At 55.4% G+C, this 18534-nt stretch overlaps 8 protein-coding genes across 8 annotated transcripts; 5 read left to right on the top strand and 3 right to left on the bottom strand.

The window, feature by feature from the left end:
* Nucleotides 1-40: 40 nt before the first annotated feature.
* Nucleotides 41-827, top strand: L226DRAFT_552146 (uncharacterized protein). The gene is made up of 2 exons (XM_067682858.1): nucleotides 41-582; nucleotides 650-827. Exons 1-2 carry the CDS (start codon nucleotides 97-99, stop codon nucleotides 701-703), a joined length of 540 nt encoding a protein of 179 aa, XP_067537012.1. The 5' UTR covers nucleotides 41-96; the 3' UTR covers nucleotides 704-827.
* Nucleotides 828-2032: 1205 nt separating this feature from the next.
* Nucleotides 2033-3682, bottom strand: L226DRAFT_533552 (glycoside hydrolase). Its single transcript, XM_067680478.1, has 3 exons — nucleotides 3041-3682; nucleotides 2520-2978; nucleotides 2033-2461 (listed from the first exon to the last, which is right to left on the bottom strand). Exons 1-3 carry the CDS (start codon nucleotides 3236-3238, stop codon nucleotides 2153-2155), a joined length of 966 nt encoding a protein of 321 aa, XP_067537013.1. The 5' UTR covers nucleotides 3239-3682; the 3' UTR covers nucleotides 2033-2152.
* A 1377-nt stretch (nucleotides 3683-5059) lies between these two features.
* Nucleotides 5060-6416, top strand: L226DRAFT_533555 (glycoside hydrolase). Its single transcript, XM_067680479.1, has 3 exons — nucleotides 5060-5408; nucleotides 5471-5929; nucleotides 5988-6416. The coding sequence occupies exons 1-3, from the start codon at nucleotides 5211-5213 to the stop codon at nucleotides 6294-6296; spliced, it is 966 nt and encodes a 321-aa protein (XP_067537014.1). The 5' UTR covers nucleotides 5060-5210; the 3' UTR covers nucleotides 6297-6416.
* Nucleotides 6417-6613: 197 nt separating this feature from the next.
* L226DRAFT_484142 (uncharacterized protein) lies at nucleotides 6614-7849 on the bottom strand. Its single transcript, XM_067677044.1, has 4 exons — nucleotides 7723-7849; nucleotides 7501-7672; nucleotides 7337-7447; nucleotides 6614-7287 (listed from the first exon to the last, which is right to left on the bottom strand). Exons 1-4 carry the CDS (start codon nucleotides 7792-7794, stop codon nucleotides 6767-6769), a joined length of 876 nt encoding a protein of 291 aa, XP_067537015.1. The 5' UTR covers nucleotides 7795-7849; the 3' UTR covers nucleotides 6614-6766.
* A 393-nt stretch (nucleotides 7850-8242) lies between these two features.
* L226DRAFT_484144 (60S ribosomal protein eL43) lies at nucleotides 8243-9012 on the top strand. Its single transcript, XM_067677045.1, has 6 exons — nucleotides 8243-8304; nucleotides 8357-8401; nucleotides 8486-8521; nucleotides 8578-8625; nucleotides 8691-8800; nucleotides 8856-9012. Exons 1-6 carry the CDS (start codon nucleotides 8302-8304, stop codon nucleotides 8890-8892), a joined length of 279 nt encoding a protein of 92 aa, XP_067537016.1. The 5' UTR covers nucleotides 8243-8301; the 3' UTR covers nucleotides 8893-9012.
* Nucleotides 9013-9048: 36 nt separating this feature from the next.
* On the bottom strand, nucleotides 9049-10746 carry L226DRAFT_533560 (uncharacterized protein). Its single transcript, XM_067680480.1, has 5 exons — nucleotides 10665-10746; nucleotides 10356-10613; nucleotides 10016-10208; nucleotides 9897-9961; nucleotides 9049-9818 (listed from the first exon to the last, which is right to left on the bottom strand). Exons 1-5 carry the CDS (start codon nucleotides 10723-10725, stop codon nucleotides 9145-9147), a joined length of 1251 nt encoding a protein of 416 aa, XP_067537017.1. The 5' UTR covers nucleotides 10726-10746; the 3' UTR covers nucleotides 9049-9144.
* A 103-nt stretch (nucleotides 10747-10849) lies between these two features.
* On the top strand, nucleotides 10850-13331 carry L226DRAFT_611828 (uncharacterized protein; the record flags this gene model as incomplete). Its single annotated transcript, XM_067686321.1, has 8 exons — nucleotides 10850-11098; nucleotides 11163-11256; nucleotides 11362-11553; nucleotides 11605-11737; nucleotides 11784-12691; nucleotides 12746-12867; nucleotides 12920-13069; nucleotides 13130-13331. The coding sequence occupies exons 1-8, from the start codon at nucleotides 10902-10904 to the stop codon at nucleotides 13329-13331; spliced, it is 1998 nt and encodes a 665-aa protein (XP_067537018.1). The 5' UTR covers nucleotides 10850-10901.
* An 835-nt stretch (nucleotides 13332-14166) lies between these two features.
* Nucleotides 14167-18239, top strand: L226DRAFT_376942 (cysteine proteinase). Its single transcript, XM_067674358.1, has 6 exons — nucleotides 14167-15115; nucleotides 15168-15660; nucleotides 15716-15829; nucleotides 15880-15963; nucleotides 16014-17363; nucleotides 17420-18239. The coding sequence occupies exons 1-6, from the start codon at nucleotides 14400-14402 to the stop codon at nucleotides 18032-18034; spliced, it is 3372 nt and encodes a 1123-aa protein (XP_067537019.1). The 5' UTR covers nucleotides 14167-14399; the 3' UTR covers nucleotides 18035-18239.
* The last annotated feature ends 295 nt before the right edge of the window (nucleotides 18240-18534 follow it).

Raw genomic sequence — 18534 nt, forward strand, 5'->3', positions numbered from 1 at the left:
CGCGCCAACGGCACTCCGGTCTGTGATACACTGCAGTGAACCATCCACCGGCATCTCGCCCTGGCCCTGGCTTGACCAAGCTTGAAGCAAACTGCCATGTCTCGTCCCGCGCCCACCCGCGACCAGCTTCTCCAGTCTGCACAGGCCTTGTGCGACGCCTTCGCCGCCAAGGCAGACGTCGACACCCTCCTATCATACTTCTCCGCAACACATCAGATTTCTGCCTTCGAGCATGGCCTGCCAGCCCTCGCACCGTTTCTCGGCCGTACCTTCTCTGGTCGGGCCGGTGCGAATTCCGTCGCCTCCTACTTTGAGCTCCTCCAAGAGTACCTCACCTACGACAACATGTCCTTCGGCACCTGGGTCGTCGACGCCGAAGCCCAGCGCGTCGCCGTCAAGGGCCGCGCCAAGTTCACCTGGACAGAGGGCGAGGGCAAGGGTCAGTCGTGGGACGAGCAGTTTGCGTACATCCTCGATTTCGATCAGGACGCAAAGGTCACGGACTACCAAGTCTGGGCCGACTCTGGCGCCGCATACCTCGCCCGTCGCGGCGAGCTTAGCAAGGTGATCGAAGCCGCCAAGGTGCGTGCTTTCACTTGTCTGTGGCGCTCGCCGAGACAACCGATAACTCAGGAACGCCTTTCCGCAGACTCACTCTCCTGTCTTGGGAGATAACCGGAGCGGTAACACCGTCGTTGAGTGAAGTAGACGTTGCGGACGGACTGGGGAAGATCATGGAGCTGTATCGTTACGTGTAACACTATCATGGTGTATCTGTACTCAACTAACCGTTCTCGTCAAGGCAACCACAGTGCGTTTCCCCACCTCCCGGCTCCCGCAGGCATTGCCGATAGAGTCGCGAATCTACCGGTGAACGCGCATGTCGGGCCGGACATCCTTGTCTTTTGGACACCGATCTTCCGTAAAGTATATTTTCCGCCAATAAGCGTTCCATGCATATGTGCTTCTTGCCGCAGAGCAGCGGCGTGCCGGAAGATCTCTTGATGCGGGCCCCGCGTTTTCTCTCCCTCATAGAAGGTCGACCGACTTGCTCGTTCTGTATCGGATTTTGCAACTTGGACAATGCACGAAACCATATCTTGGAGCGCACAAAGGATGACATATTTGAAGCTCCACATGCTCCCTATCACCTCTAACAAACGTTGCGCTCCGAATAATCCAAGGCCTATCCTATCCTGGTGCGCTCCGGGATTATATTGTCATGAAGCGGCACCTTCATCACGGCAGAGCTCAAGGCATCTGGAATACTACCTAGAGCGCAGGACGGTCGCACCCTCTGAAACGGGGACGTAATATTGACTATTGCAGGAACCTTAGCGAGGTATATCCTACCTAGCATTGAGACTCTAGAGTCAACCTGGACCCCGAGGAACGGTGCTGGCAAAACCCTGGTCGAGCCAGACCCACCGTGAGTACGCAGTGCAGGGCAGGTCCATCATACTGAAACTGACCTCATCAGCCAGCGCAGTACCTGTCCATGATGACGACAGACTACGCAGAGCAATGTGGTTGCTGTCGCTTTCCGCTTGCGCAGAACGATGTAAGAATAACCAATGCTGATCCTGGCCCATCCATCTTCTCATGTTGTGGTGGTGCTGGCGTGCTCATCGTCGCATCTCCATGGGATCGTAGTTGGTACACATGATGCAGTGCTGCACGGATCAGGCCGTTGCCCAACGTCGCAGTATAACCGCAGTCTATGATGCACATACGAGCACAGTACGGGATCCGCGTAACGATGGGTCCAAGGCAGTTGCGTAAACGGTCTGTGAAATAAAGCGCGAGCTGGAATTCCATCATAGTGCATCAAGCTTCGAGTTATTGTACGAGGGCTCAAGATCTGTACTTGGGTAAACGTATGCACAACAACGTCAGGCTTGTCTGAACTCGACATTCGTCGCGCTCAATATACTTCTTCGTTCGGTACGATTGGTACAATCACACAAGAGAAGTTGACCCCGAGAAATTACTCCATTACGTTACTATCGCTACACATATTATGATACATCGTGTCGTGAGTCATGAGGAGACGTCTCCATGCGCATGAATGATTGAGTCTTCGTCGTGAAATCGTCATCACACCGGTCGACGGGGATGTGGTCGCTCATCGGGAGGACGGCGAGGCGGTCGTCTACTGGAAGGAGGTGCCCTTCGCGGCCTTGACCCAGGCAGCGTCAGCGTCGGGGAACTGGAACGCCATAACACCTGCGCTCCAGCCCTTCGCCTTCGCCTGGTCGACACACGTTCCGAGCGTCGCAGGGTCAATGAACCCGTTCGTCGCATCGGCTGCCGTGCCAGGCTTGCCAATCACGAGCTTGTTCAGGTCGACGCCGTTCGCCGCGATCTCGAACACGGACGAGCCGGGGAACGCCCCGCCAGACGTGTTCAGCAGACCCTCGCAATCCGTGTAGAGACCCTGGTTGTAGAACTGAATGTTGTACTGCAGAAGCCGGTCAGCAACCACGAGCAATTTGATAGCCAAACCAGAGCCGACGCACCCAGTCGATGAGCTGTCCGACGTTCTTGTTGACAGTCAGGTACGCACCAGCAGCAAACTGCTGGTTCGGCGATAGCCACGGGGCGAGCGGCGCGTGCGTCAGGAGGAACTGGCCCTGAGGCAGCGTCTGGCGGAGAGTCTGCGTGAACGTCGTCACCCACGCCTCGGCCGCGCCGTCACCCTTGTTCATCGCATCCAGGTCCTCGTAGTCGACGTCGATGCCGTCCAGCTGGTTCGCGGTCACGAACTGCGCCATCGTGTTCGCCGTCGCGACAGGGTCCGCACCCTGCGTCGTCGGCTTGTCCGTCTCGCCGAATGCGGAAACGATGATGTTGATCCCCGCCTGAGCGTACTCGGCCTTCTTGGCCGCACGCTGGTCGGCGGGGAGCGCAGCGAACGCGCCAGCCTGGTCGAGCGCGCCGTTGAGCGTCAGGAACGACAGCGCAACGACGTTGTAGCCCTGTCAAGCGTCGAGCAAGTCCATGAGTGATCATCGTCATACCGATCAACAGAAACACTCACCGCAAGCTGGGCAGCAGGAGGCAGCACATCCGCGGACACAAACTTGTCTGTGTAGATGACGAATGCCGGGCTCGGTGCGGTAGCACGCGACGCCAGCGGCGAGACGTTGTTTTGGACGGGAGCAGCAAGAACGCTGCTCACGGACGCCAGCGCCAGCGCGGCAGAGACGGAAGAGATCATGCGGGTGAAGGAGAACATCTCTAGGACGTGAAACAAAAAGGGCGTGGATGTAAAAGAAGCCGACTAGCGGACTTGAGAAATGTGAAGACGAAAGTAAGTAACGAAAGCGGGGGGTGGGGTTCCTCAGCTCCCCAGCCTCTACCTTAAATACGTCCATAGCTCGTTGTCGGATGGTATACGTACCTGACACATCGCCAACGCATAACCATCAGCCAAATTGCAACGTCCGTACGGGGCTGTGAGGGTGGGGCGGCATAGTCGTCATGACGGTCACAAAGCGTGATGTCGGGGCGCATCCAGACCATATGCTTTTGCCAGTGCATTGTTGCCTCTGAAACGACGGCACAAGAATAGCGTCAGATGGCATCCTTGCATCCCGCGCTGAAGAAGTCCTGCGTCTAAGAATCACACATCAGAGAGCGTAGCACGCTACCTTCGTCACAAGTCTGCACAAGTTGAGAACCTATCGTTGTTGTTATTATGGCCCTGGTCTCACTGCGTGAGCTGAGGCTTTGGCACCGCAGAGTTGACGCGACGACTTGTTCCCTGTTGGTACTCGACCAGGCTGACACCGAAGGGCGTGAGCATGCGAGTACAATCTGGCACATGGCCATCACCGGGGGGAGGTTTCTGTCACCTATGGCCAAGCGGACACGCGGGTAGACCGTAAGTATGTGAGTAGGAGAAAGTCGGTGGCGATGCCACGATTCCTGCGTCACCGTGTCGCCCCGGGTCCTCCTACGGCGCTTCAACTCATGACCACCACTGCCGGTCGCCGTCGACGTGCTCTCGTTCGAGTCTGGCCCAATACTCTCCGACTTTCGTATGCTCGTGAAATGGTCTGGTGATGAATGTGAGTATGTAGAGTTCTACATGCTGATGATTGGGTCAGCTCGCGCTCTGATCACGCCCGTACTACATACTAGTCATCGCCGTTTACCTGTGCGTACGCACGTACCGTTTCACAATGGCGTCCATCTGTCGCCTATCCTGACAACGGTGCGGGCATCGGCGTCATTGCGGCCAGAACTAGGACATCGCCGTGCGACCGTGTATCATGCGCATCCCAGGTATGCTTGTTGGTTCATCCGGGTTTACTACTTCCAGTCTGACCAAGTTTCCTCAAATGCCCGCAGGCTCCTTTCAATGCACCAGATACCATAACATGGTATTGCTTCTTACGGGCGATCGCAAGAACAGCGTCTGCCTCACGGGTCATGATGCACATTCAATTTCCCTCGAGACAGGCACGGCTGTAGCGCCGCAACATCTACCGCAGTTCTCCACTTTGTATGCATCAGACATCTGGCATTCACGATGAACTCCCCGTCATTAGGCGAGTCTACCGTTCAAGGTTTTTTAGGTATCATATTACGACGGCGGCCATCTCCCGGTCGACCACGATTACAACTCTGGTTCAGGCCTGAGCATCGTGTAGTGTGGAGTCAACCTGTACTTGCGCAACGTGATCTCTCACCGCTGTACTGACAGGTATGATTATGCCAGTGTGATATTGCGACAGCGTCCATGGTCATCAACAACGGTCGTCTCCAGATCATGTCGCATTCGGCCCTGGCTGCCCGCCAGGCTAGACATGAGGCGATGAGCTGGGCCTGCGAGAACGATGCGCGCCTTGCGAGTTGCGACACTGGACTTCTGCCATGCCAACTACCATAGCCATAGCGCGCACAAACCCGAACTGGCGATGGCGGAGGGACACATCAACCATCAGCGCGACATGGCGCTGTCCGACCACGAGGCTATGCTTCAAGCTGATGTCCGCAGGCGGCATGTCGGGAGGCGTTCCGGCCCTTCGGACATAGTGTCCTTCAGAAGTGACCGACACCTAGCTATGGAAGTATATAAGGTAGAGGCTGGGGAGCTGAGGAACCCCACCCCCCGCTTTCGTTACTTACTTTCGTCTTCACATTTCCAAGTCCGCTAGTCGGCTTCTTTTACATCCACGCCCTTTTTGTTTCACGTCCTAGAGATGTTCTCCTTCACCCGCATGATCTCTTCCGTCTCTGCCGCGCTGGCGCTGGCGTCCGTGAGCAGCGTTCTTGCTGCTCCCGTCCAAAACAACGTCTCGCCGCTGGCGTCGCGTGCTACCGCACCGAGCCCGGCATTCGTCATCTACACAGACAAGTTTGTGTCCGCGGATGTGCTGCCTCCTGCTGCCCAGCTTGCGGTGAGTGTTTCTGTTGATCGGTATGACGATGATCACTCATGGACTTGCTCGACGCTTGACAGGGCTACAACGTCGTTGCGCTGTCGTTCCTGACGCTCAACGGCGCGCTCGACCAGGCTGGCGCGTTCGCTGCGCTCCCCGCCGACCAGCGTGCGGCCAAGAAGGCCGAGTACGCTCAGGCGGGGATCAACATCATCGTTTCCGCATTCGGCGAGACGGACAAGCCGACGACGCAGGGTGCGGACCCTGTCGCGACGGCGAACACGATGGCGCAGTTCGTGACCGCGAACCAGCTGGACGGCATCGACGTCGACTACGAGGACCTGGATGCGATGAACAAGGGTGACGGCGCGGCCGAGGCGTGGGTGACGACGTTCACGCAGACTCTCCGCCAGACGCTGCCTCAGGGCCAGTTCCTCCTGACGCACGCGCCGCTCGCCCCGTGGCTATCGCCGAACCAGCAGTTTGCTGCTGGTGCGTACCTGACTGTCAACAAGAACGTCGGACAGCTCATCGACTGGGTGCGTCGGCTCTGGTTTGGCTATCAAATTGCTCGTGGTTGCTGACCGGCTTCTGCAGTACAACATTCAGTTCTACAACCAGGGTCTCTACACGGATTGCGAGGGTCTGCTGAACACGTCTGGCGGGGCGTTCCCCGGCTCGTCCGTGTTCGAGATCGCGGCGAACGGCGTCGACCTGAACAAGCTCGTGATTGGCAAGCCTGGCACGGCAGCCGATGCGACGAACGGGTTCATTGACCCTGCGACGCTCGGAACGTGTGTCGACCAGGCGAAGGCGAAGGGCTGGAGCGCAGGTGTTATGGCGTTCCAGTTCCCCGACGCTGACGCTGCCTGGGTCAAGGCCGCGAAGGGCACCTCCTTCCAGTAGACGACCGCCTCGCCGTCCTCCCGATGAGCGACCACATCCCCGTCGACCGGTGTGATGACGATTTCACGACGAAGACTCAATCATTCATGCGCATGGAGACGTCTCCTCATGACTCACGACACGATGTATCATAATATGTGTAGCGATAGTAACGTAATGGAGTAATTTCTCGGGGTCATGTTTTCGAGTGCGACACATCTTCAGCCAGCGATTGGTGGCGGCGACCACAGGTAATGTCATACATCTGCAACTGCCTCGAATCTTGATGATGAGGGTTCGCTCCGCCATTGTCATATCTAGTGGTCAGAAACAGACCGACACCGCTTGTACAACCCCGGGTCATTTCATTGTATTCTGTATGTGATCGACATGAACGTGTCGGAGTATATATCCTTGAAGTATTCGGAGATCCAGAATTTAGGCCAAATGGAGTCTATAGTACACGTACACTGGAGGAACGATGCGGGAGTCTACAACGTTGCGAGAGGCACCGCCTGAGGCAGGGTGATATCAATCTCTGTCCAGTGTATGCCCAGGCGATACGGCGCTACGTCCGGAAATGCGACTCCATCCGCAAAACCAATCTTGTGAGCGATGCGCTTACGCTGACCTTCCTCTTCAGAGTGTGGCTCCGGCTCCTTCGGCTTCAACAGTCCTCCGCAACGGAAGGGCTTAGCGCGGCCCCTGTAGTCAGTACAGTCGAGAACGTGCCACTTGGGCGCTGCGACGAGGCCATCGTATGCTGCGTGTGGAGACCCGTCAAGGGGTGGCTGGAAGAGCTTTACGTGAGGGAAGTGCGCAAGGCTCGCGGGGATGGCGGGTAGCCAGGAGAGCGGTTTAATCAGAGCGGCGAAGCACGGATCAGGGGAGAACTCGACAGGTGAGAAAGATATGGCCGGATAGACGCGAACTTCAGTGGCCTCTGAATCGTCTAGAGAGGGTGTGAAGATGAACTGAGCGAGTTCTCGTGGAAGACCCCAGTTAGAACGTCCTGTGGGCTGTCAGTAAGGATTTGAGCGGCAACCCGAGGCGGTACGTACCATTCACGACTGCAGGGAGGCTTGAGGCATATGCACGCGTTACGCGATGACATTCGTTCTCAAAAGGGTTCGTGAACTCGCCCGGAGATATGGCGAGTTCATCGAAAGGACCTGTATGCGTTGTTCTCATTCAGCACGTGGCAAGCGTTGGAAGCCATACGCACCTATTGGCGTATCTGTGTAGCGCAATAGTGTGACGGAACCGCGACCACCGCGAAAAGCTTCCTGGGTCGTGCTCGTCTGGTACAACTGGGTCTCCTGAGCCGGAAAGTAGCTTATGGGCAACGTCTCTCCAGGCTCTGGGCGATGACCGATAGAAGTGATGAACCACCATGCCTAGCGATACTTGGTTGAGCTCACATTTCACAAAGAGATCCGTGACGCACCTCAGCTTTCACTGTCCATGGAGCCGGAGTCGGTTTTATCTCAATAGGTCCCGAGTCGATTCCTGCGCTCATCGCGAAAGACAGCTTCAAGGAGGCTGGTCTGCTGTATCCGCCTGGTGACGGTTGGGATGTAACTATCTGACGCGAACTCAAAGTTTGGGCTTCTTATTGATACGGCCTCGACCTGGCCGCTTCAGCTGTTCACAGCATTACACCGGCTGACGATACGCGCTGAACAGCAACTACGTGGTCAACCATCTCCTCTTGATAATTAGATACACTCAAGTGCCTCATCGCATATTGGAAACGACCGTGCACAGCGAGGGGAGACAGTGCGCATGCATCAGTATTGTTTGCAGTGCTTGTACGGTCGGTACGGTGAGGTACGGTGTGTAACCGCCAGGTAACCGCCTATGCGCGAGGAGCGTATGAGCAGACGCCCGACACGTGATGTATTACATCAGCACAGTGGCTGGTGGGACTGTACAGTTCTACCCGGATTTGTCAAGGGGTAGCTTTCACTTACCCGATAACAAAGACGCCGCCGTACTCAACGCCCCCTTCAAGAAACCCTACAAGATGGTGCGTACCCCTGCTTCATTGGAGTGCTGCCGAATTGCTGACTGTGCTCCAGACGAAGCGTACCCGCAAGGTTGGCGTTACCGGCAAGTACGGTACTGTGAGTATCGTTCATTCGCGGAATCGGCCTTGGGAAGGAAAGGACGGGGGCTTGGTGCTGACGACGGGTTGTCCTCATGCGTAGCGTTATGGTGCTTCTCTGCGCAAGCAGATCAAAAAAGTACGTTTTGTCCCGCTCACCTTTGTACTTGTCTAACATACGACTGCTCTGTGTAGATTGAGATAACGCAACATGCGCGTTATACCTGCACCTTCTGCGGCAAGGTTGGTCTTATTCGTACTTGTGTGCACCAAGTCACCTAGATATTCATCTGCGCAATGGGACGCAGGACGCCGTCAAGCGTCAGGCCGTGGGCATCTGGAACTGCAAGTCCTGCAAGAAGGTCATCGCGGGTGGTGCTTGGACTGTTTCAACAACTGCGGCAGCGACGGTGCGCAGGTGTGTAGCATTGAGTCTCATCCTCTGTCGGATGGTTTTTTGACATAGCTCGCAGCACGGTCCGTCGGCTTCGGGAGTTGACGGAGGCGTAATGTTTCACAGTCGCATCTCACATGTCGTGCTTTCCTTCGTTTATCCACGCATATGTATGTTCCACGCTATGAACATCGATACAGCCTCATGTCATCATTGTATTCTACCATGACATCCGGATTGACTTAGGCGGGCACACGGCAAGAACACACGAAGCACCAGACTTCTATTCCGCACATAAACGAAAACAGGGAAGTATAGACACGCGAACGAACGGAGTCCAGACAGAGAGAGAAAAGAGTGAATACATATTATACATCGTCGCCAGTATGGCGGTCTTCTATATGGGGCTCTGGGTCCTCTTCATCATCATCTGCATCATCCTCGTCTTCATCCTCATCTTCATCTTCATCGCCGCTTTCGTCGCTTTCACTCTCGTGAAAAGTGAGGGAGATGAACTCGTCTCCAAGCTGCCCATCTTCAGCCGTGATCTGACGAGAGCTAGACGCACCATCAGTTACCACAGCAGCTTCAGGTCCAGCTGAGGACGGAGTAGCCGCAGAAGAAGAATCGGTACTGGGACCAGATGTTGAGATGGGTGCCTTCCGATTGCGGTTGGCGCGGATGACGTGTGGTAGCTTGCAACCCTTGGTCGTACACGAGCCCTTCTCTGCGAAATCGGGACATTCGCGGACATGTTGCTTGTCGCAATCGAGCCCCTTTTCACAATATCCCAGGACAGCGAAGTCACGACAGACGCCTTCGCGCGGTCCGACGTGTACGTGGGGGAAGGGGCAATTTGGTCGGTTGCAGCGTCCGTTATTGGCGAAGTGGACGCAAAGAGGTGTGCGCTCGGGAGTCGGGTCGTGCGAGAGAGCGCATGTCTCAGCGGTGTGTGGACATAAGCCCTGCAAGAAAGGCCAACAAATAGCGATCTTGGACGGGTCGTGCTGATACAAGCACGTAAGGCCTCGGTTGCAGGATCCTATTGCGACGTTAGAAGCGCGTGACGTCGCATCCAACTCGTTCGTGAACCGTACGAGCATTCCAGACAGCGACGTACCCGTTGTAGTAAACCGAGGACATGGCTTATCAGAGTACTTGCGCTTGACAGTCAGACGTCGCGACCTAGGTTCAACAGTAAATGTGCTATGAGACGGTAGCCAGGGCGGAGGGACAGACTGGTATTGTTTCCGAGTATTATTCAGCGTCATGTTGCGGTTCAGGGCGCGTCCTCTACTCGACGTCTTCGGCTTGTAGGTACGTGTTGCGCCCATCATGGTCCCTGCCTTGTTCCGTACGAAGGAGCTGTGACTTGCCGGGCGAGATGGCGGTTGTGCACTGGTAGATGGAGGCTTCGGAGTAAGTTTCGGTACTGTTGGATGTAGAGTAAGCATACAATCACTCGGGGACGAACGACAATTGTAGAGACCACGGGTGGTCAACGGACGTTCTCGCACTTAGAACACATCGCTGGGACTACAAAAGCAATACACACAGCCTAAACAGCTCGAAAACTCACAATCTTTCCGGACAAGTGAACGGCCTGACGATTCGAAGGCAACACCATCGATGATGACATCGTGTTTCTCCTGGGGTGCGGTGGGCGGTGGTCGCGAAGCAGGTCTTGGGGCAGCGGCGACCGCAGAAGGAGGCTTGGAACTCTTGACGGGGGGCTTGTAGTTCGGATTGACATAGACATTGTTGCGTGGGCGTGCCGGGACTGCGCGAGCTGGGGGACGGGCTGCTGGTTCGCTGGTCTTGTGACGGTTTATCGCGCCTGCCCACTTGTCAGTTAGAACGATACAGCAACGGACATGAGCAGACGCGCCTCTAAGACGTTCGATCTCAAGTTTGAGGGCGGCGGCGGCGGATGTCGAGGGCGTATCCATGGGAGTGGTTGAAGGGGAAGATGAGGTGAGCAGCTCCCGAGCGGCATGGCTGACCGTATATGGAACGTGCACCCAATGGACCAAGCCACGCCCTGGCCACACCGTGATCCTTCTCCCCGGTACCCGCTCCGAGTCCGCCCCGCCTTCGTGTCCTACGCCCATCGCTCCTGGCATTCATGAGCAGGATACCGCCTTCGTTGCTGTACCTGACAATATACAACCCCACGCTCAAGCCTGAGTTACTCGACCCGGATAACGAGGATGCTGAAGAGCAGGCGCACATCCTATTCTACACTGCGCGCGAGCATGCCGTGTCGCGGGACCGGACACTGAGGCAAGTTGGCCTTGCAAAGGCTCTCGTGAATTTCTCAGAGTGAGTGTACGTGTTTGCTTCCAAGATGCCTTGATCCATCTCTCATACGCGTGGACGGTGATAGGATGTTCAATGCAGGAGTACCCTGCGAGAATGTGCATTCGCAGGCGAGACGTATGATCATGTTCTCTCCTGAGCCGAATTTTTGGATACATGCTGTGAGTTATCTTGCAGGAAACGTGGAATCTTGCGGAACAGGATCTCTGTTACGGTGGCCGCCAACGTTGCATGCAGAGATTCCTCGCTGACCGTCGCGGAATCAGTGCTACGAGGTTGCTAAGACCCCGAGACCCACCTCTACCAGTAAAAAGAGCAAGGATGCCAAGGGCAAGTCGAAAGGGAAGGAGAAGGAGCAGCAACAACCAGCACGCACCGTCATGTACGACTATCATGATGGCTCCGTTCATGATATCGCCTTGCGGACGCACTTTGAGCGTGGATACGAGGAGTTCAAGGTAGGTATATCTATGAAGTGCTGTCAAGTCCTTGAGCTGAGCCGTCCATAGCTGCTACACGGTACCTTTAACTCCGTCATGTCGAGTCTTGGCCAACAAGCACTTGAATTGCAACTGGAACGTTTCTTCACGGTATGGGCATGGAAATGGGACACGGAAGATGATGACTTTGCATCACACCTTGGTGCGTGTGCTAGCATATGTTGGATGCTTCGACTGAATGATCGCAGGTGTACCACTGCATCCACTACATGCCAAACTCACCCCGCTCTTGGACAAGTTTGCCTCTGCCCTTCCTGACGAGCTCACGAGTTTTGCTTTGATTCCCCCATATGTCGTCCCCCCGCGTTTACCCAAGTATCCTCCCGCACTTGTCCGGTACATTCTTGCCCGAGTACCACCTCCGCCAACCCCCGTTCCGCGCAATCAGTCTAGTACTTCGGCGACATCGACACCTTCCGTTCCGTCCGGTCAGGCCATCAAACCGGCCACATCCTCTGACCAGAAATCAACAGCCAACGCCGAAGGAGGATTCACCATGCCTATACCTATACCCACTATGCCCACCATGCCGAACGTCAACTTCAACCTTGACATGAAGAATGTCAAGTGGAATTGGCCGACATACCTTACGTTCGGAAGAGGCGGCGGAACATCGAAGTCCGCCTCCCCTATACCTCCTTCTCCTTCTCCGATGCCGATAACACTAGCTACAGTCGTGGACCCTCCGCAGGTCCAGACTCCCGAGAATGACGATGGGTTGCGTTCTACCTCGATTCGCCGAGAGACACTTGACGTCGACACCGCATCTCTCCTAGAGGCTATCACCACAGAAAGCATGGGTTCCTATACTCGTGCTGCCTCTCCGGCACCTTCGGCGTTATCGAAGAGTTCTCAGTTGGGAGAGTCCGGTACGCAGAGTGCTCTCAACACAGGAGGCAGCGTCTCTCCCGTTGATGATGCGAGTTCCCCGGACGGTTCACACGACCCTATACCCGATACTATGCAGTCGCCGCCGCTGTTGCCCACGATAGAGATTGGAACGCGGCCTGCACGATCCTTCCTCGCGTCCACTGTGCATATAGCGATTCCAACTGATGTGCATGCTACTCGTAAACAGCGCGTCTTGCATCTCACAGTACGTCTGCAGCCGAACCTTACCTTTACGTGCGACGTGCTGACAATCAGACAGCAAGGTGAATGCACCGTAGCGATTGTCGCGGACGTGGACCACGATCTAGATCTGACATGGCTCGCCGACGAAACGGTTTCGCTCATAGGCAACATAGAGGAGGTCGTGGTGGAAGAGGCCCAGTGAGTATATGCTATGTGTTCGCTCACAAACGATATGCTGATGATACTGCAGGATGAGGGATAAGCAGATACCTTCAGCTGCGAAGATCTTGCAGCCGCAGGATAGATATATCATCTCGAAGAATGAGTATACTTCGTCATCTGCAGCAGGTTTTCCCTCTCGATCGGAGCATCTATATAACGGACAGCATCTTCTTCGAAGGTCGGTGCACATAAAGTACTTGGTCATTCGCGTCGATATTGACGTGCGGAAATCCCTCAGCGGCTTAGACATTCTCGAGGTATTCTCCCGTGGCCAGAATCCTCAGCACTGGCACATTGGCAAGCGAGGCCTGGGCAACACTGCTGAAGGACGACAAGTAGACGATGAGGTGTTTATGGAGGTCGCTCGGAAGGAGACGACCTTGACCGATGTGGATAACGAGCTTGCAGGGGTGGTTAGGCGGTTTGTTGAGCAGGCATGACTCATGTATGATGAGGAATATCATGAGTGGTTTGCATCGCATGCTTGTCATTGTCGCATCGATTCGATACCGTTGGTATTCTCGTTTTTCCTCGTATCAGTACGTATTTTCCTTACGTTTGTGAACTCGCGCCAATCGTGCATGGTGTAGTGGGCGCCTGTGGAGGGGGCGCTTGTAGAGAAAACGCGTACTACAAGTCGAGTGGCATTGCATCTGTAGACTTCTACCTGCTTTCCTGCCACGACCACTAATGCTATGCTGACGCCGCCGTCGCCCTCGAGCTCTCCTTCGTTGACTCCAAACGATCCCACGAACAGTCGCAAGAGACAACGCTCGTTATCTATGGAATCAGAGGCCTCTACATCTTCGCCAAAACGTGCGGCCTCGCAAGACCCGCAAGCAGCCCAACCATCTAATGACATAACCCCTTCTCTCCCCCCAGCGGCAGGCGCGAATGCGAGCGATGATATTGACGCGTATATGGCCGAACAGGGCGAAGACCACGGTGTGGCCGTAGGGCCTACCCCAGGCTCTGGGATTTCTCAGCAAGAGAAGCTGAAGCTGGTGGAGGATGCGCTGAAGAGACCTATGGCTGTAGGCGAGACATGGTATGTTGTCTCGCGGCGATGGTACCAACGATGGAAAAAAGCGATGACGGGCGAAGAAGACAAAGAGGGTAGGGTGGAGGAGGTACAACTCGGGCCGGTGGATAACACACCGTTGTGCGGTTCGAACGGGGAGATCACGTCTTCCCTGGTCGAGCATGTCGATTGCGAGTTTGTTCCAGAAGACGTTTGGCAACTTTTCGAGCAATGGTACGTCCAACTTTTCAGTCGCGACCTCAAGGGAGTGTGTGGCGAGCGGGGCGCTGCAGCGTACCTCTATGCAGTCAATCTGCAAGCGCAGTCCTGTCACTGCGGTATTGGCCATCCCTCACCATGTGTTGAGTTCTCTTTCATCTGTCTTTGCATGCGTAGGGCGAAAATGTTGCGGCAGAGAAACCTATTCGACTTACAGTTGTGTTGTGCTTGCCGGTGGCCGCGGTGACATTGGCCGATCGCATTGATTATGATCCCCCTTTGCGTATACCGTGCTCATGCTGTCTGTTTACCCAGGTACGGACCGTCGCCGAACCCGCTGCCAAGGAAAGTCGTCGAGCGGGGAATCACGAAGATGGCCGCTCTCGAGCTCCACCCTCCGAAATTCCGTGTCCATCTGTTAGTTCCTGCGGTTATAAGTCGCTCCTCGCCTCCCAAGATGGTTGCTGTCTCTTCTACCGACAAGGTCGGGGATGTCATGCAAACCTTCGCCGAAACTATCTCGAAGGAGAAAGCCGCCGGCAGATATCGCGTATGGAGGGTAGCATCCACTGTGACACCGGACAACATGCTTGTGGCCGCGGACATCGTACGGACCCATGGTGCCATTCTATTAGAGAGGACCGATGAGAGGACCGTGGAAGGCGAGTTTGTAGAATCAGACGAATCGTTCGTGGTGGAGTTCACCCAATCCGACCAGTGGGTCGTCGATACTTCACAAGTGCCCTCGCCATCTTCTGCGCGGTCTCTACCACCCCCTCCTCCGCCACCACCTACGCAGAATGCTCCCTTGTTCAAATCTGGCTCGGATTTCTTCTCACAATTCTCACAGAAGACTTCTCCCGCTGTGGGAGCGACGTCGAATTCTTCCTTCAAATCTGGGGCAGTCGTCGCTGTCAACAAGTCTGGTCCTTCCGCTCGTCCGAAGGTACAACAGGAACCTGGGACAATGGGTCTGGGAAACATGTCAGTGGATTCTAGCGTGATATGGAAGGTTGACATACTCACATATCTCAAGGGGTAACACTTGCTTCATGAACTCCGCGATCCAGTGCCTAGTGCACACTCCCGAACTTGCGGAGTACTTCCTGACGGGCGTGTTCCAGGAGGAGCTCAACCCTGACAACCCCCTTGGCATGCATGGCCAGGTCGCGCAGGCATTCGGAGCGCTTCTCATGCGTTTGTGGGACAGGGAATCTACCATGTCATCGTATACGCCCCGTGAGTTCAAGCAGACGCTCCAGCGGTTCGCGCCGCAATTCAGCGGGTACCAGCAGCATGACTCCCAGGAGCTCATCGCATTCCTTCTCGACGGCTTACACGAGGACCTCAACAGAGTACTTAAGAAGCCGTATGTGGAGAAACCAGACTGGGAAGGTGGAGGAAACAAGGAGCTTGTTGAGTTCGCGAATGTGTCTTGGGAGGGACACATGAAGCGGAACGACAGCGTGGTTGTCGACCTGTTCCAGGGTCAGTTGAGGAGCACATTGGTATGCCCCGAATGCGAGAAGGTGAGCGTTACAGAGAGAATATGAGATAGTGTATGTATGCTGACCAGTCATAAAGGTGTCCATCACGTTCGACCCGTTCATGTACTTCACTTTACCCCTTCCAGTTCAGAAGAAATGGAGTCACGATATTCTCTATATCCCCTGGGATTTGGAGAAGCGTCACCTCAAGGTATGCGCGCTGCAGTGTTATCTGGACATGTTAAGCTCAATTGGTACCAGATTCCCATCGAAATAAACCGAGACTCGTCTTTCAAAGACGTTCGCCAACTATTGGGCAGGTGGATGGATGCGACACCAGATAATGTAGGCGTTTGAGTGATCGCGTTCACCTTTCCGGTACTCATCCCGTATAGCTCCTTACGCTAGAGATCTTCAGTCACCGATTCTACAAGAATCTCGACGACAATATCATGGTCGACGAGATGTCAGACAACGATGTCATCGTCTGCTTCGAACTGCCCTGCCATGCCCAGCAGAGCAGGACGTACAAGCCTCAATCCGGGGACCCTTTCATCGTCCCTGTCTTCGCTACCGAGAGCTCGCCGTCCCGACCTAGCTACAGTCGTGGGCCGAACCTCTTCGGGTTTCCTTTTATCACTGTCATCACTCAGGAGCAAGCGAAGGATCCCGAGGCCATGTATGACGCTGTTGCGGATCGGTTGCAGCGTTGGACAGAACACGCGCGTCATCTGTACAGCTGGGTCGCGGGCCGCTCCGATGATATGGAACCAGTACACATCCCCATCTCCGGGCAGCCGATCAAGGACGCTGTGACTGAGTTCAGGGAGGGTGGCGAGGTGGTTACTCTCGAGGAGGAAGAGGTTCCTGAAGAGGGTGACATTGTGGACGAGAAGGCGACGGTCGTGCAGCAGGCGGACGAAGATGCAAACATGGAGACACACGACGGCGGCCCGCGTAACACCGGCTTCAAGCGGGACCTCTTCCGCCTTCGCCTCCAGAAAGGCAACCAACCCTACGGCATTGGCTATAACAACTATGCGATGTCGCCCGGACGTTACGAAACCTGGGAACAGCGCGCCGCTGGTGCCAAGGATGGCGTATTGCTCCAACCCGCCGACGTGTTCTTCGCCGAGTTCGACGACCCTGTCAAGAGCTATTACTTCGGCGACGATCGTTCGCAGTACGAGTATGCTCGCTGGAACCATTTCGAGGAGTTCGTACACCCTGAGCTCGCCGCCTCGCGTAAGGCAGCCTCGACGCAGAAGCAGAAGGGTCTTACACTACAAGACTGCCTGGACGAGTTCACGCGCGAGGAGAAGCTAGGCGAGGATGACCTCTGGTATTGCCCGCGCTGCAAGAAGCACCAGCAGGCGACGAAGGGGATGGATCTCTGGAAGGTGCCGGACATCCTTATCGTCCATCTCAAGCGGTTTAGCAATAGCCGTATGCTGAGGGATAAGATCGATACTTTTGTCGACTTCCCCATCGAGGGGCTTGACCTGTCCTCCATGGTGGGAGAACGATCCGTTGGTAAGCGCTTGCAGGAGGAGGGTGTCGATGTCGAGGCTTTGGGTCTTCACGACTTGGACGAACCCTTGATGTACGATCTCTTCGCGGTGGACGAGCATTTGGGCGGGCTCGGAGGTGGTCATTATCGCGCGTACGCGATGAACCATGTCACTGGCAAGTGGTACCACTTCGATGATTCGCATGTGACCCCCTCTAGACCGGAGGCAGCCGTGGTGAGTGCCCAGTCGTCCTCGCATGTAGACCAGGGCTAATATATGGGGGTTCGCAGAATTCGAATGCCTATCTGCTCTTCTACAGGCGCCGTACAAGCCGACCGCTCGGTGGAAAGAGCCACGAGAAGGTCGAGCTGGCGCGCACGCGTCCCAAGACAGAGATTGAAGTGACGGCTCATGAAGAGGTTCAGCTCCCTACTCCCCCAAGTGAAGGCTCCGTTTCCCGTGGAGAGCCCTCCATCAGTAGCGTTCCACCCACTATTCTGGAGTGGCCGACTCCGAACTCCATGGTCCCTTCTTCGCCGAGTTCTCCACCGCCGCCGCTAGAGAGCCTGCCCCCTTCTTTCGACGATGCCCTTTATGATCCTATCTTGCAGTCGGACGGTCTCACGGGTCTTCCCTCGACACAATTGGAATTCCCTGACCCTTCATCCCGAGGCTCACCATCGTCAATCGACGCTGAACCAGATGATGACAACGACGGGCCGTTCTATCAGCCCGACCTCGACGAGAGCATGGAGTACTCGCAAGACTCGCTTCGGCTTCGCAAGGCGAAGTTCCCTGGCGATGAATCACTCGATGAAGACGAGGGGTTGGATGACGGCACGGACGTTTTGATGACTCCCGCCGAGTCAGAGTTGGACGAGAACGAAAGTGCTTCCTCGAGATAAGATGGCGTCGTCATGCCGTCAGAGACATAGCAGAACTCCACAGAAGCAGAGGTTGCATCACGCTGCGCATCGAAGTATTGGACTGCGCTATACAATTGCAATGGCTGTAGATAGCTAGTATCTGTTATAATGCGTATGCCGTACGTAAATCCTTGCATCATGTAATTTTCATGTTCTTTTCATTTCCATGCGTGCTTTTCGAGGGACTGATGCCGGGATGGCATTACTCGCAGAGAGCTTGAGTCTCGGAGTCGCTCGGAAACCGACTGACATGTTCGGCGGGCAGCGGGCCATGGCCTCAAACGTTCATCCTGCGGCGGCCCGCCACTCGGGCCGCCGTGCAGATACTAATAAGTAGGGGCGGACTGACTAGTACTGCAGTGACTGTCTGAATCCAGCGGAAAGTAAGTATGGAGATAGTATCGATCGCAGCAAGTCCCCGATTCTTATACGCCATATGGTATCTTATGACATACACCTGGCTTCTTTATTCCACGGGC

The sequence above is a fragment of the Lentinus tigrinus genome (assembly GCF_003813185.1).
Source record: "Lentinus tigrinus ALCF2SS1-7 unplaced genomic scaffold L226scaffold_8, whole genome shotgun sequence".
Taxonomy (NCBI): domain Eukaryota; kingdom Fungi; phylum Basidiomycota; class Agaricomycetes; order Polyporales; family Polyporaceae; genus Lentinus; species Lentinus tigrinus.